The following is a 17,347-nucleotide window of genomic DNA, read 5'->3' on the forward strand; positions in this document are numbered from 1 at the left end:
TTGTTGCACCCCATTTTTACCAAGGCTAAACAAAGCACAACTTATGGGACTCTAAAATAATTAATTATGTACAGAGTCGCCACCTAGCATTTAAGGTATACTAGGGTACCTATAAATTGTTAATATATGCAGCTTAACATGGTCTACGAAAATAAGTGAGATTCTAGGTAAGGGTTCAAATTATTCCGAAGGGAAGGTGTTAGGCATCCTTCAGAATCCACAAATGTGGTTCCCGGCTGGACCAATTTAACTATACGAGGGATGTGTAAAAAAAGGCTTGATTATTATTTATAAAAAATATTAATGGAATTTAGACTAAAGAATAACTAATATGACTATTCACGTAATAAAGGGTGTAAGTATTTACATATGTAGAAAATACGTATACATGATTATTTACAAGTGAACAAAGTGCACAACTACAGTGACTAACAATTTTGGCTTTACATGAATATATCATAAGGTATTTACTTAACAATGAACGATTTACCTTTGAATGAAAAAAGAAAGATTCAAAACATATGTGATATAATAATTATTTAAAAAAAGTTAAAGTTATCTGCAACTTAAGAGCTTGTATGAAAAAAGGTATAAGGAATGGACATGAAATTATTTTGCACTCGAAGTGAGTTAACTAATTTAACTAGCTAAGTATATACGCCTAATCAATTAATTATGAGAGTATATTCTAAAGCCTAAATATTGAGGCAAATCACCCTATTTATTCACTTAAGTGTGCTAAGCTACTAAATTAAAACTCTAGCGAAACGTGGTAACTATAAGAATATTAGCTACGAAAAATAATAACTGTCTAATGTTAATTTGTCTAAAAACACATAAAAATTTAAATCACGTAAGCGGATCATAAATAAATACCACCAACCTGCACCCTAAAAAGTAAAGTTTCACTATATTTTATGCTTGCATAATTTAAGAATGTAAAAAAAAATATATATATAAACAAAGAATTTAAGAAGCTATTTGAACTTCTTTTGAGTGTCATCTTCAAAAGTAACTCCGGATGCCTGCATGAGACTTAATAAAAAATGTTAGTAAGAGTATAAATAATTATCGGATGAATTTAAAAAAATAATGAATAAACTTAAAATAAAAATCCGTCTTTGTACATGGAAGGCCTTGGAAATCGACGGAAATTTCTTCATCGGCCAAGTCCTTTACTTCAATCACTATTGAAAAACAGCAAATATTACAATAGCCAATTAGAACAAAACACTGCAACAGTTGGCCAAGGAGACACACATATAAACATGACAGCAGCCCAAGATCAGCAGCCGATCAAGGAAATTAGTTGATATCCATAAAGAAGTTTTTATTTTTTATTTTTTTATAAATGGCAAACTTGCAGTGGTCTTACAAAGGATAATTATAGACTGCAAATCGCGTATGAGATCAGTCATTGCATCTACATAATGTACAATGCTGAGTTTGCACCAAAAAAGCTAATAAAGAAATGCATCTACGTTTAAGGCCAAATACGTCTCTACTTTCCCAGCAAAAGCAGCAGCTCAAAGGTGGATTTGGCGTTGTCCAAGTTATGCCAAGTAAATTGCCACCAAATATCTTCACACAAAGCTGAAAGCCCCCTTTTTTTGTAGGTTAGAATGTCTTACGGCCTGGTCTTTTTGGGTGTGACAGCGACAAAAAAAGGGAAAATGGGCGGTGTCGTTTCGACGGCATTACGGAATGACAATGTAACAGAAAGAATCACCAAAAAAAAAAAAAAAATGAATCTAACCAGAAATCATACACCACAACATAACATATTAACAGTTAAAACACAATAAAAATAAACGAGATCAGTCTTGAAGAAAACTAAAGCACAATAAAATGTAGCTAATGGCATTTTCCGTTCTGATCTGAAGGAAGAAACAGAAGGAGATGTGGGTTAGTGAAATCGAAAAATAAAACAAAGAAAGAGCAAGAGAAGAAGATAAGCGGAGCAGGGCTTTACTCGCCGTCAATGGCTATTTTCCGGTGGCGTGAGACATGTGGTTGGATTTCGCGGTGATGGTGTTGATGGTGTTTGACGGATATGGAGGAGAAAAAAGGGGGAAAGAGGAGGAAGATGGTGGTGTAGTTGGTTGCTGTGGGTTGCTGGCTGCTCCGGTTCACCGGAGTTATATGCTCCTCGCCGGAGCAGCGAAAAATGGAGACGAAGGGGGACTGTGCGGTGGTGGAGCGTGGTCAACCGGAGCAGCAAAAAATGGAGACGAAAGGGGGCTGTGCGGTGGTGGAGCGTGGCTGATGGTTGGAGGTGAAGTTGGGGTTCGCCGGAGCTCCGAGCTCCGGCGTGGTGATGGGCGGCGGCGATTTGTGGAGGGCAGTGGGTGAAGAAAAAAAAAATGAGAGGAGGGAAAATGCTTAGGTTTCTTGGGAGAGAAAATGAAATCTGTCAAATATTTAGTGTGTGTGTAATAATGAAGAGAGAGAGTTTTTAGGGGGAAAGAATGGGAGAAAGTCAAAAGTTAGAAAACACATGGGGCCCTGCAGAGAAAAGGGAGAGGAATAAAATCTGGAAAAAAATGGGAGGGGGAAAGAGTGGGAGACAAGTCTAAGATTTAGGAATATGTCTTCCCATTTTACGGAGTAATGCGATGTAATCATGCTAATTTGCGCAAGATAAATTAAATATCGCTGAATTAGTTTTGTATGTGATAAACTATTTCGATTTTTATATATTGATCGACAGTATTAAAATATAACTAATATACATATAAAAATACAAGTATTAATATACAATTAGAAAAAATGTGATTGATTTTTATAATGTGCTGTATAGAAATAAAAAATAATTATTTATTAAGATATAATTGCCCTATTATGCTGTACCTGTAAAAATGACTCTGAAAAAGTAATAATTATTTAAATTAATTCAAATGACGATAAATTGATAAAAAATCATAATATTTGCATAAATAAGGATAAGTATCAATAAATCGTATTAAAAATGTGAAAAATATGTAAAAGTTGTATTTTGTGCTATTTTGTGCAGAAACGTTAATTTTAAGAAGGATGAGCCAAAATTGAGTGTCAACAATATCTTCCAAAAAATTCCGGAGCCATTCAGCTTCTTCACCGGCCTTGTCTAAAGCTATAAATTTAGATTCCATTGTAGATCGGTCGATACGTCTGTTTGGATGATTTCCAAGACACTGCTCCTCCACCAATGGTGAAAACATATCCAGTTGTGGATTTAACTTCAGATGATCCGGTAATCCAATTTTCATCACTATATCCCTCAATTACTGCGGGATACTTATTATAGTGCAAAACATAGTTTTGGGTGTGTTTTAAATACCCCAAGACTCGTTTCATTGCCATCCAATGAGTTTGATTGAGATTACTTGTGAACTGAATCAGCTTACTAATAGCACATGTTATATCTGGTCGCGTACAATTCATGATATCCATCAAACTTCCAATACTCGCGCATAGTGTAATTGTGAATCACTTTCACCTTCATCCTTTTGAAGTGCAAAACTTACATCAATTGGAGTCTTTGCAATATTGAAATTCAATTACTTGAACTTGTTAAGTACCTTTTCAATATAATGAGACTGTGATAATTACCTTGTGGAGTTTTATGGATCCTAATTCTCAAGATCAAATAAGTAATTCCTACGTCTTTTATGTCAAATTTGCTAGCAAGCATATGCTTAGTAGCATTTATGTCAGTAAATCTCTACTCATTATCAACATGTCATCAACATATAAACAAGCAATGACTTCATGATTTGGAGTGATTTTAATGTAAACACATTTGTCACACTCATTGATCTTAAATCCATTTGCCAACATTGTTTGGTCAAATTTTGCATGCCACTGTTTGGTGCTTATTTAGCCCATAAAGCGACTTAACAAGTTTGCACACTTTCCTTTCTTTACCAAGAATCACGAAACCTTCAGGTTAGTCCTTGTAAATTTCTTCCTACAAGTCTCCATTTAAGAAAGCTGTCTTAACATCCATTTGATGGATTTCAAGACCATATATTGCCGCTGGTGTTACTAACACCCGAATGGATGTTATCCTTGTTACCGGCGAGTATGTGTCAAAATAATCAAGACCTTCTTTTTTTCTATAACCTTTAACAACAAGTCTTGCCTTATATTTGTCAATAGTGCCATCAACTTTCATTTTTCTTTTAAAGATCCATTTTGAACCTAGGGGTTTATTTCCGGGAGGAAGATCAACCAATTCCCAAGTATGGTTTTTCAAGATTGATTCAATCTCACTATTGACTACCTTTTTCCAAAATGGTGAATCTGAAGAAGACATGGCTTTTTTAAACGTTTGAGGCTCATTTTCAGCAAAAATATCACAAAATCCGATCTAAAGGAAGTAGATGTCCTTTGACGTTTGTTACGCCTTGGGTCCTCTTTACTTGGTATATTTTCCTTTGGTTCTTCCCGTGGTCATTTAGATCTTTTGCTAGATGACTCACATTCATTTTTTTACGGATAGATGTTTTCAAAAAATTCGGTATTATCTGATTCAATTACCGTATTAACATGGATGTCGGGATTTTCGAATTTGTGAACCAAAAACCAAAATGCTTTGCTGTTGGTAGCATATCCAATGAAAACACAATTCACAGTTTTTGGTCCTATTTTGACCCTTTTGGGTATATGAACTTGTACTTTAGCTAAGCACCCTCACACTTTGAAATATTTCAAGTTGGGTTTTCTTCCTTTCCATTTTTCATATGGAATAGATTGTGTTTTGCTGTGGGGCACTCTGTTGAGTATTCGATTCGCTATAAGGATAGTTTCCACCCACAAGCTCTTCGGCAAACAGGAACTTATTAATAAGACATTCATTATTTCTTTTAATGTTCAGTTTTTCCTTTCCGCAATTCCATTAGATTGTTTGTGTGTAAGGGGCAGTAGTTTGATGGATAATTCCATATTCTAAACATATTTCTGCAAAAGGAGTTTCATACTCTCCACCCCTATCACTTTTTATCATTTTTATATTTTTGTTCATTGATTTTCAACTTCAGTTTTATATTGCTTAAATGATTCAATTGCTTCATCCTTACTATTATGCAAATAAACATACCAATATCGAGTGCAATCGTCAATAAAAGTTACGAACTATTTTTCCCACCGCGAAATGGTATTGACTTCATATCACAAATGTCTATATGAATTAAGTCTAAAAGATTTGAATTCCTGTCAATAGACTTATAAGGATGTTTAACAAACTTAGATTCAACACATATTGACATTTTAATTTATTACACTCGAATTTAGGCAATACTTCTAAGTTAATTAATTTCCGTAAGGTTTTGTAGTTGACATGTCATAAACGAATATGCCATAAATCATTTGACTCCAATAATAAGACGAAGCTGGAATTTTATTAAGGGCTCGTTTGGCCATAAATACCAAAAACTTTTTCACTTATTTTGGAATTTTTGAAGTTGGAGTTGTATTTGGTCATAGTTTTTTAAATTGTAGTTTTTGGTGAAATGTAATGTATAAAGGTGAAAAAAGTTGAAATTTTTTGAAAAACAAATTTTTCTTGTTTTTAGTATTTCGGAATACAACTCCGGAAAAAATGAATAATTTTTATTGCCAAACGCTAAAAGTAAAAAAAGTGGAAAAAAAATTCCGAAAAAAGTGAATAATTTTTATGGACAAACGCCCACTAATACTGTCAACAACCATTACATTGAGTTTGAAAAGGCCTTTTGTGAGGTAGCCCTTTCCAATATACATATCATTTTTGCTAACAACAACCTTATCAGAAACAAAAGCATATTTTAAACCATTCTTGACTAATAGTGAAGTTGAAATTAAGTTCTTCCTAATTGTAGAAACATGAAGAACGTTGTTGAGCGTTAACAACTTGCCGGAAGTCATCTTTAGGAACATCTTCTCATATCTTTCAACCTTGACTGTTGCAGTATTTTCCATGGAAAGCTCTTCTTCGGGTCCCGCTGGAGTATGCAAATGCTTTTTTGACCGCACAAACATGTCGAGTGTCTCCGGAGTCAATCCATCACTCTTTTGGGTTTCCAACTAAATTGCATTTCGTGAGCATAGCACATAGATCATCAATGTCATCGTTCTTTCCCACCATGTCTGCCTGATTTTTTTTTTTTTTTTGTATTTATCTTAGGGGCCTGACAATCTGGAGCCTTATGTCCAGCTTTCCCACAATTATAATAGTTGCCTTTGAATTTTTTCTTGTTCTGTTCCTTCCTCTCTCCTGAAGGCTTCTTCCTTTTCTTATTGTTTGAAGCAGCTTCCTCAACACTATTTTCCCCTATAACCATTGAATTTCCACGCGACTTCCTTTTGGCTGCTTTATTATCCTCCTCGATCTTCAACCGAATCAGAAGATCTTCGAGCGACATTTTCTTGTGCTTATGTTTCAGATAGTTTTTGAAGTCTCTCCACAAAATAGGCAACTTCTCAATCACAACAACTACTTTAAATGCTTCATTAATTACCATACTTTCAGCAATAAGGTCATGGATAAGGACTTGGAGTTCTTGAACTTAGGTTCCAACAGTCTTACCACCATTTTGTAGTCTAGAAACTTGGCAACCAAATTTTTTTTCAAGCATGTGTCTTCAGTTTTATACTTCTTTTCAAGTGTAATCCAGAATTCTTTTGATATTTTCGCAGAAGTGTAAACGCTGTACAGATCACCTCTAAAGCACTAAGGATGTAACCTTGCATAAGAAATCGGAATGCTTCCAAGCCCCAACAACCATGAAGCGCTGATTTTCTGGTATTCCTTCTTCAGGAATATGAGGATCTTCGTTTGTGAACTTTTGCATACCAAGAGTAGTCAACCAAAAGAACATTCTTTGCTGCCATCCTTTGAAGTTAATTCCACAAATATTTTCTGATTTCTCTGCCAGTGCCATGGCATGTACAGCAGTTGAACGACTTGACGATGCAACAGTCTCTGTTCCAGTGGAAACATTGACATCCTTTTCTATTGCTATTTTTCTTTTCTCTGTCAATAGTTGACAAACAATTTAATCAATGGCAAACAAAAACAGAACAATAAACAGTGAAGACTTATATGTTCAAACTGTTTCACAAGTTAACGATGAAGTTTTTATGTTCTTCAAATCGTTTCACTCTTATGAACTTTAATAATCCAACGAAGTTTTTATGTTTTTCAAATCAGACTAGAAAAATTCAAACAGAATAGAAAACCAGAAGATTTTAATCTCCAGAAGCAGAATACAGATTAAAAAACATATATAAAATAATTTCCTTAAGATTGTTATTCTATGTATTCGAAAATATATTTAACCTATAAACTGAAAATTTTAGAAACAAAACTAGAATTTGAAAACTATTTAGAAGAACGAAATCTGAAAAATATACAAAAATTAACTTGAGCGCACTGAATACACGGTGTGTCCTTAAGTAAATATATCCTCCCAGGATAGAACGAGTTACTCATTGTTATAGCGGTACTGCAAACTCCGGCGACAGCGAACTCACTCGATGGCGGTATTATCTATAGCCATTGAAGCGCTGGTTCAGAAAAGATTTGCAACCTTTCAGAAGAGTTGTGTTCGGATGGCGGGAAATTTAAATTTATCCCGGAAGGAGAATCGGGTCGGCGGATCAAAAACGGATTCGGGTTACCCGGGTCATACTCTGGATTTTTATTAATTCGGGAAGGAGAATCGGGTCAGCGGATCAGAAACGGATACAGGTCATACTCTGGATTTTAATTAATTCGGAAAGTCGGGTCATGATTTGGATAATTAATTAATAATTACACAATTAAAAATTAAGTAAATTTGGTCCAAAAAGATTAATAATCAATCAGATCATTTGACCAAATCCAAATCTTAATCCCAACCGAGCGACGACGACGGCGCGAGGGGAGGTCCTCTTCTCTACTCTTTATGAAATAGAATATGTGCTTCTCTATATAAGCCCAAGAACTTTCCTTTCCACCACCAATGTGGTAGAAATGCTTTATCCAAAAAGCAACAAAGAAACAAATCAAAAATTTCATTTTTCACTTCATATTTTCTTCTCTTTGTTTCCCATTCTTCTAACACTTAAAACCCAACCGCTAAAACATCCAAACCCAACATACCTCTTGTTATATACTTAGCAGCTAAGCATCTAATTACAACTAAATGTTAGTTTACGTACATACAATTGTACAAACATATGTAGCATCTAAAATTTAGTAAATTGTACATTTGTACTATTACGGGCTGCCTTCGTTGTACCTTGACGCCCATAACCCCTGCGCGCCCCGATCGGGCCAAGTTAGTGTCAGTCGAGCAGGAGACGTGCGCATATGAGTGTCAACCGTGTAAGCAGTGTCGGCCGCGCAGGCAGTGTCAGTCGTACGGTCGACGTGCACTGACAATGGGCTCCGACGAGCGGGAGTCAACAAGCATCTAGATATGTTGTATTGCATATCCTAAGAGTGCCAAGGAAGTTTAGCAAGAATCTGGGATGAGCCCATGGACCGGAGGTGCGAGCCTGAGTGTCAGTCCCATGTGTTTTGAGCTATGGATAGAATCTTAGGATTTAGGGTGGGAAGATCCTTCCTAGGATGTTAAGGAATATGCTTACCAAGTTTGGCGTCATTTGAAGATTGTTTACCTATGGGCTTGACTTAGCCAAGAAGCAGTGTTAGTGTCAAAGCTTCCGAAGGCTATATCTCGTTCCACGAGTATTGGGATGAGATGAAACTTCATGGAGGAGTGAAAGAAGTCAAGAGAAAGAGTTAGGAACAGATGGCGCCTCATTTGGAGTTCGGAAGAGTGAGAAAGGCCAAGTGTGATTCTCTGGCAAACGGATGTCCAGTGCTAAAACTTGGGTTTATTTCTTTAAAGCATATATAAGGGGGGCAGAGGTTTCTACAGCTCAGCCAGCCTCCCCCATTCCTACGGGCCAGCGTTAGGCCACAACGAGTGCCGGAGGCTTGATGTAGGAACTGTTTATGCCCCGCGGGCTATCCTTATGGATGTTAAAGACCTCCGTGCCGATTGAGTACTCGAGGCACCACTCAAGAGCCTCGTGTATTGACTTGTGATCTTGGCTTGGGTTTAGCCTTGCAAGCAAGGGTCCGCTAGCCTAGACGTGCAGTCGTGGGGTGACGCTGCACTACGAGGGATGGAAGTATGTTGCGAGGGCTATGTTTGCCAATGCCATGAGACAACCATAGGCATATAAAAGAGGATCGCACATGATGAAGGTTAAGGACTGGAAGTTGCCCTACTCGGGCACGACACAAGGCAAGTGTTAAGCTCGAGGATAGAACTATGCGCGCAGGAGCGACGCTCAGTGTCACTTGCGTCAGAAACTTATCGGTTTTGAGGAGGAGAAATTGGAAACAAAAATTTTCTTTCGAACAATCTAGGCTTGCATTCAGGAAAGGGACATGCCGATGAGTCGGGTGGTCAGGAAAAGACCATGTTTGCTAGGCCGAGCAACCATGTTGTGGAGAGCTACGAGCCATGGACTATAAAATTTGGGGTTTGATCGTGGAAATCCTGCCATGGATGCGACAGACGCATCAGTTGAGTGTCTTTCCAAGACGGATGGACTTGAGCCTTGCCTGAGGGCATTGGAAGGCGTCCTACTCGAGAGTTTGGACCTTGGGGTGAAGATGACATATGCTTAGCCATCCTAAGGGTTGTAATGAATGGAAGGTGAGACCCTCAAAAACCATGTCGGATAAGTGGGCTTGGTGCTTAAAACATGGGGCAAGCTTGGCTTGCAGATTTCAGTGCTACGTTCGGCGGGAGACGAGCTAGCACCACAAAGTTTGATCTCTACACGTTTGGGTGATACCAATGTTAGAGCGAGGCATGCCAATGGAAGCGACAACATAAGGAAGGGCCTGAGAGCAGTATTCCTTACGGGATGTTCGAGTGTCACAATGAGGTGGAGGCAGCCACCATGTTTGTGAAATGGAAAGCCAAACAATTTTAATGGGGAGGCAAGAATCAAAAGGGAGCCAAACTACAAAGGTAGGGAGGCATGATCAAAACCAATCTGAACCGCTAGACGGAGAGGCATTGTTGGTTTGAGTGGAATTGCGTGGAGCAGGCAGAGGACGGAGTCGAACCCCGTGAAGCGGGGAGACCCTTGAAGGATGATGAACCACTTTGTAAGGAGTCAAAGATGGAAATGGGGCCAAACTGCAAGGCCAGGGCGGCGATGCTGAGGGTGAGCCAAACCACTTTAAGAGGGGGGGGGGGCAGATGTGGGAAACGTGTCAAACAACCGAAGTGGGACAATACAAGAGTTAGCTGAGGAGGCAGTGTGCTGAATCACAGATGTGAGGAGGGGAAGTTAAAGTGGGATTATCTAAGCTTCGGAATTTGATGGGTCTCCAAGTTTTAGAATGTGGTCTTTCCAGAGCTAGAAAGTACAGGGGTACACCAAACGACCGGGGAACCATAGAGATGGGACCAAGTGCTGAGGTACACCGGGAGCATAAGGGATCTGCCGAGGAAGTGACAGTTTGAGAACAAAGATGTTATTCAGAATGGATGAAGCTACCACTTTCAGAAAATGAAGTACTCACCAGGAGTACGTCCCAACATTTGACAAGTGCCAGAGGGTGCAAACTATATGAAGTGCCAAAGACACCACAGTGAAGCGTGGGTCATGCAGGGACAGGGTTGAGTTTGAAAAGCCGCTAGTGTCAGTGTGTGGGCAACTTACTTCGATTTATGGGGTCGAAACTTGATTTGTCTACGCAGCTGACATAGTGGGATCTTCCAGAGGAAAACGGACAACAACCATAAGGAAATGGCTGGCAAAGGTTGCCACATCGAGGGATGCCTACCTGGGCCATCAGGGCCGGCGTTGCAATTGTGCTATGCAGTTGTAACAAGCGTTGAAAAGTGTTTTCCTCCTTCAGTGGGGGAGTTTTCGCCTACAAAGAAGCATTGGGCTATGTGAAACTTAAAGGATGAATGTCTTCTGAAGTAAACGGTAAAAAGAAGCCTGCGGAGGTCGCAGTTGGACTATGAAAGTCGCACCAGAGGGTGCTATATTGAAATTACCAAGAAGGGAGACAAAGGTTCCAGATGAGATGAAGGCCGTGAGGGACATGGGGTGGATGCCAAGCGTGTCACCATAAAGTTAGCCACCAGAGGGTGCAAGTGCGGAGGCACTTTCCAATTGAAGTGCGAAGGCACGCTTAGGAAGTATGTTGCGAGGGCTATGTTTGTCAATGCCATAGGACAACCGTAGGCACATAAAAGAGGACCGCACGTGACGAAGGCCAAGGATTGGAAGTTGCCCTACTCGGGCACGACATAAGGCAAGTGTCAAGCTCGAGGATAGGACTGTGCGCGCAGGAGCGTCGCTTAGTGCCAGACGAGGGACATGCATGTCTATAGCCAACCCAAGGGGTGTGCATAGACGAGACCCAGCATATGAAATGCACCACCAGAGCATGAAAGCTAGATAAGGCTGAAGCCTTGACATCAAACAGGTGGCATAAGGAAAGCTAAGACTCTGAGGCAAGCTTCATCATAGGCACCAGGTCGTGCCAAGAAAACCTGGGATAGAGAAAGGTTGGCTTGTAGTCAAGTGGGACTACGGGCTCCGCACGGGCTATTTGTGTGCCGCTGCCGCTTAGGAGTAGTCGGCCCATGACAGTATGTTTGCCTACTTTGCAAATTTCAATTGGGTAAAAACTTACGCACACCGAGTGTTTACGTCAAATCAATACAACTTATCATGATTAAGTGATTCAATGAAGTAAAAGTACATGTTAATTAACAATTACAGTAAAAGAACTCTACATCCAAAAACATAACATGCATGTATTGATTTAGTGCAAACACCCCGTATGGATAAGTTTTTACTTTTCAATTGATTCTATGCATGATATATTACGTATTCTATTCCTCTTCCTTAATATTTGTGTAGGCCCGACCACAATGGATACTAAATTATTATTATTTTAAAATAGAAAGGGCAGAGTAACTTTTGATGACAACTCGAAAATTATTTCATTTCTTAAAGTTTCCCCTTCTACTTGCAATGTTTTTGTATTAGTAGGAGGGATGGGCTTATACCTGTAACTCGCCGCTTATAAGCTAAAAAAATAAGTTGGAGTAATTTAACTTATTTTTTTAGCTTATAAGCTGTTTTCAGTTTATAAGTTATTTTACATAAGCTAAGTTAAATGGACTCAATTATTTTTTGGAGCTTATTTTAAGCATAAAATAACTTTAAGCTGGTCAGCCAAACACTCAAAAAAGCGAAAACAGCTTATAAGCAACTTATAAGCCAATCCAAACGGGCTCTTGGTCCAGTGTTGCTGCGAGCTTTAATTTGCTGGAATGAAGATTTTTTTTTTTTTACCAATTCAACGTACAATGATTGTCACAAGTCTATAATAACCATTGATTAATTTAGAAAAGTAAAATATTTTAAATCTAAAACAGCAAAATGTTTGACTAACCTATGATGAAAAGCCGCCCCATTAATTTACACTATACCATATAATATTACACTTAAACTGTCATTGTCATTTACTTTAATATCACACTAAAACAGTTATTATAATCATATAGTTATTGCATTTATCAGCTGCTACCGGCAAATCTTGTTAAAAGAGTTAGACATGCTAAAAGATTTTATATCTTTTCTTGGTTTAAAAAACTTTGTGCTTTTTTGATACTTTATTGAAAAACATTACATCTTTTAAACATTACCTTAAAAGACTTATAAAACCTACAACTAGCATAGTTATTCCGTGTTTTGTGCTCATTACTCCATTTAGTTAAAGAACCGTCTTCTTTGTCAAAATGGTAGTATATTGTTTTTTCTTTTTCAAATGGATAACCTTTTGCTGAAGTAAACATCAAAAGATTGGAACCACCAATACCGACAGATACTTAAAAAACCTCAAAATATGTTGAAAACATATCAAGCTTTAATTAAACTTTAATTAGGTATCCACTACATATTTTTATGTTTCCCTTTAAGCTTTTCTTTCTTTTCATTTCTCTACCATATATTGTTGAACGCGGACTCAAAATTTAAAGTTTATGAATTTTTCTGCAACCTCAAGTTAATTTACAGTCAATGTTTATACTGGGTTTACAATCATGTATTTTAAATATTTAATAAATTTGTAATATACATATAGAATATGACAAAAGCTACTGAATTTACATAAATCTATAAGTTAAATTATAGGTCCGCGCTGTATATTGTATATTTGTATTAATTCCCTTACTTTTTCTTTTTTGGTGTGTGATTTTAAATTAGAGATGAAGTACTGTATCTTGGAAGAAGACACACTTCGAAGATTTTGATTTATAGCAATATAGGATAACAAAGGAGAAGAAAGCTACTGGAAACTGGCAGACCCGGACCCCCTCCCCCCCTTGCCCCCCCCCCCCCGGCCCCACGCCAAAAAATATATTCATTACTCATGTTACTACTAAAATTATATGGATTTACTATTAGTATAGATAAATTTTAGCTAATGCAATTTAGCTTCTTATAACATGTTATTTAATTAAATTTTTAAGGTATCGATTAATGTTCTTTATTACAAAATATTCCGTGTTATTGAATGTAATTTTTGTAAAGATATTGTATATATTAAAATGTAATCATGTAATGTTAGCATACAGAACTTAAATTATAGTATTTTAAAGGCCAAACACGCTTGCCAAACCCCATTCTCATAAAGCCAGAGATATAAGAACTTATCCATTAACCCCAATTTCTGGGGATTAATTTCTTGGTCCCCAAAAAAGAAGAAGTTGTTGGTCCCCCAATCCCTTCATTGTGCTTTATCAATCAACTAGTGGGATATTCCTCGTGCTATGCACAGACCCAATATCTTAGTTTGTACGTTATATTATACTACTGTGATGAAATTTTTATTGTTCTATATATTTGCTTAAGCAGCAAAAACTTTATGAGTAAACATGAAAAATGTTGCTAGCACGAGCCCAACAATTTATGTTATACTGCATGTCTTGTTTCAATTAATTCGATCCAGTTGTTTAGTCAATTTGTGAAAATTATCTTATGCAAATTAGAAGTAATTTAACTTAACTTTCAGTTTACTTTTGATAACAAGTTTTTATTGTCAAACAAATAACTGTTATGAAATATTTAATACTAATATAAGTTTTGAAAGCTTAATAGCCACACAAATGTTGTGGCATATTTATGATCACAAATTTCAAAAATCTTTTTTTCCTTCGCAATACCATCTCCATTGTAGAATAAAAACAATAATAAAACTCACATTTGCATATATTTTTTATTAGTTTTATTTTTTACTTTTCAAATAAATAAAAGAATAGAGTATATAGCAAGAATTACCGTTAGAATAATCTAAGGTCCCATTTGGACATGGTTTGAGACTATGATTTGAAACCTGGTTTCAAACCATGTTTGGACATACAATTTGAATATTTTAAGTTGTATTTTCTCTTATAGACATAAAAACCACACAAATTGTGAAAACATTCTCAATTCTTATACAATCTTATCAAATGAGCAAATCATAGTTTATAAAAAAATTAGTACACTACTAGAAGGCTTTTCTAAAAAATGCAACATCAATTAATCAAACTTTACTTCAATAAAATCGAAAATTTAACATGAATAGTAATGTAACTACTATTTAATATAATCTTCCCACATAAATTAAAGATTGGTAGACATAAATAAAGGTTGGTGGAAGTTAATGAGATTGGTAAATGATTGATGGGGATAATTGTTAAAAATATTTACCAACTTATGGGTTAAATTTTATATTTAAAAAGCTGAAACCATGGTTTCAAACCCAAACCATGATGATTTGGGTTCAAACTATGGTTTCAAACCAGGTTTCAAATCACGACTAAAAATTGATGACCAAATGCTAATTTGAAACCATGATTTCAAAATTGATGGCCAAACGCCTGCTAAATAACAAATGCTGATGAGGTTAGAAAATGTATTAGGGGCCTCAAGTGTAGGAAAACTAAAATTGTAGTTTGAGGGGTATTCTTGAGCCAAAAAAATAGGTTGGGGGTATTTCTAGACCAAATAGGTGGATGGAGGATATTTTTGGACCAATAGATGGATGGAGGGTATTTGTGAGCCATTTCTCATACGTTAGGAGCATTTTTGGACCTTTTCTGATATATCAATGTAGGTAGAGGAAAGCTGAACCATCAGCCTGCTCATATTGAAAGTTTTAGCGTAAAAGGAATTATTTTTGCTGTGTACATTATTGTCTTAAGGGGACTTTTCATTTTAAATTTGCACTATTTGGAGAATGACCTGGCAGGTCTTTTGATGATATGTAAGATTTTTTACCCTAGTTATACTAGTTACGTAATTATACTCTTTTTACTATTAGTCACCTTTTTGCTTTTAGCCTTTTTCTATACTGAGTAATTCTAATGCTCTTTCATGCGCCACCTGAAAAGGCGAAATTAAAGATCATGTCTCAAAAATCTACCACACCCCAATCAAACCAAACAAGAACAAGAAGAATATGTTTTCTTATAATTTCCTTTTTCTTATCCATCCAAGTAAGAGAGGGAAAAATTTCTTGCTGAAAAATGTTATGTAAATGCTATGATTTATTCATCCAATTATACAGCCACCAACAACTGCATAAGCTTGATTGTATTTTAAGTTTCACCATCTCCATCGGAACTGTAAAAACTAAGAACCAGCTTTTTACTTTTTTTTTTTATTTGAAAAATTGTTGTGACTATATCCACTGTTTTACACTGCAGTAAAAACCGTTATATTCTTTTAAAATAATTTTGTACATACATTTTACTAACGTTATCCAAATAGGACCGTCAGTGGTAGAATAACCCATCATCCAACTATTCTTCGACTGGAGCGAATGTACAACTCCAATTTAATATACCAAACATGTATGTTGTACATACACTTGTACATCGAACGAAGCACATACATTAGTACGTATTTAATTTTATATATGAAAATGTACATACAATTTACGTATATCCTTTCGACATATAGTATAATACTAGTATTAACGTAAACATGATTAGCTAGGTTGAGAAACACAAGAAAACAAATGAAATTAGACCATAAAGTCACATGTACTACTTCATTCAGTTTTATGATAAGCGTGGTACAAAAAGATAAGAGAAGGATTAAATAAATAAAAACAGGTATTTACATAATAATGTTTCCTCCTAGATCCTAATAACATAAAAATCTCAAGGAAACTTTTTTTTTTGGTTTCTTCTTTTCTTCATAGTCATAGGATTTGCCATTACCCTTCTCTCAAAAGCTTGAAAATAGAGAGAACGCCAAAAAAGAAAGATCAACTCATTTCACATCCACAAAGGCGGCGGTTCATTCAAGTCAATAGGCAACCCACGTCTCACAATCCCAAAATACATTGCACCATCATTCTCCTTGGCCGGAGCAACTCCGGTGACCGGCAAATTGATCTCAGGCGTAGCGCCGACTTGTAAGAACTCCCCAATCATGAGTCTACGGCCTGACGGGGAAGTCCACCGATGATCTGAGGGAAGGTTGAGGTCTAGAGGAAGAGAAGGAGGTGGTGGAGAAGGCGGGGGTGGGGGAAAGTTTGTCTTGGCTTTAGCGCCACGGAGAGAACGGGCGGCACCGTCGTAAGCGAGAGCGGCTTGTTCGGGGGTGTCGAAAGTGCCTAACCAGACGCGTGTTTTCTTCCAGGGGTCACGTATCTCTGCTGCATAACGACCCCATGGACGTTTTCGTACTCCTCTGTAGTGACCCTCACGAGTTGAAGCCATTGATATGCTGAGAGAGAGAAGAAAATGAGGGTAATTTAGAGATAGAGAGAGAGAGAGAGTGTGTGTGTGTGTTATTGTGTTATGGTACGTGTGTGGGGTTTGGGGAGCTAAAAAGAGTATATTTGGGCAGCAGTCGTTTAAACGGGGACCCACGCAGACACCCGTAATCGTCGACTGGACGGCACGACTCCTCTCCTTACATAGGTAAAATTTTAGGTAGAAGTGTCGTTTGGTTCGCGAAAATTATTCAGTGAGTATAATTTTGGGATTATAATTTTTTGACTAATTTATTTTAAGTTTAATGCGATAAGATGAGATAGTTAGAATTAAATTATAATATTTGATTGACAGTATAAACTTTTCCTAGAATACGTTTGGATTAAAGTTGTTCGTTGTTTTGCAGCATCAAATTAAGAATAGGTGAAGTAATAGCTAAGAATCTAGCATAATACTTTCTCCGGCCCAAAATAATTGAAGTTTTAGACTTGAACACATGAATTAAGAATTTTACTTACTTTTAAAAATTAAAAAGTGTATGGATTAAAATACCCTTAATTATGAGAGATTTTGAA

General features: G+C 36.9%; 1 protein-coding gene across 1 annotated transcript; it reads right to left on the reverse strand.

Moving 5' to 3' along the window:
- Nucleotides 1-16,072: 16,072 nt before the first annotated feature.
- Nucleotides 16,073-16,885, reverse strand: LOC132622008 (ethylene-responsive transcription factor 12). The gene has a single exon (XM_060336515.1). The coding sequence runs from the start codon at nucleotides 16,773-16,775 to the stop codon at nucleotides 16,329-16,331; it is 447 nt and encodes a 148-aa protein (XP_060192498.1). The 5' UTR covers nucleotides 16,776-16,885; the 3' UTR covers nucleotides 16,073-16,328.
- Nucleotides 16,886-17,347: the final 462 nt, after the last annotated feature.

The sequence above is a fragment of the Lycium barbarum genome, chromosome 12 (assembly GCF_019175385.1).
Source record: "Lycium barbarum isolate Lr01 chromosome 12, ASM1917538v2, whole genome shotgun sequence".
NCBI classification, from domain to species: domain Eukaryota; kingdom Viridiplantae; phylum Streptophyta; class Magnoliopsida; order Solanales; family Solanaceae; genus Lycium; species Lycium barbarum.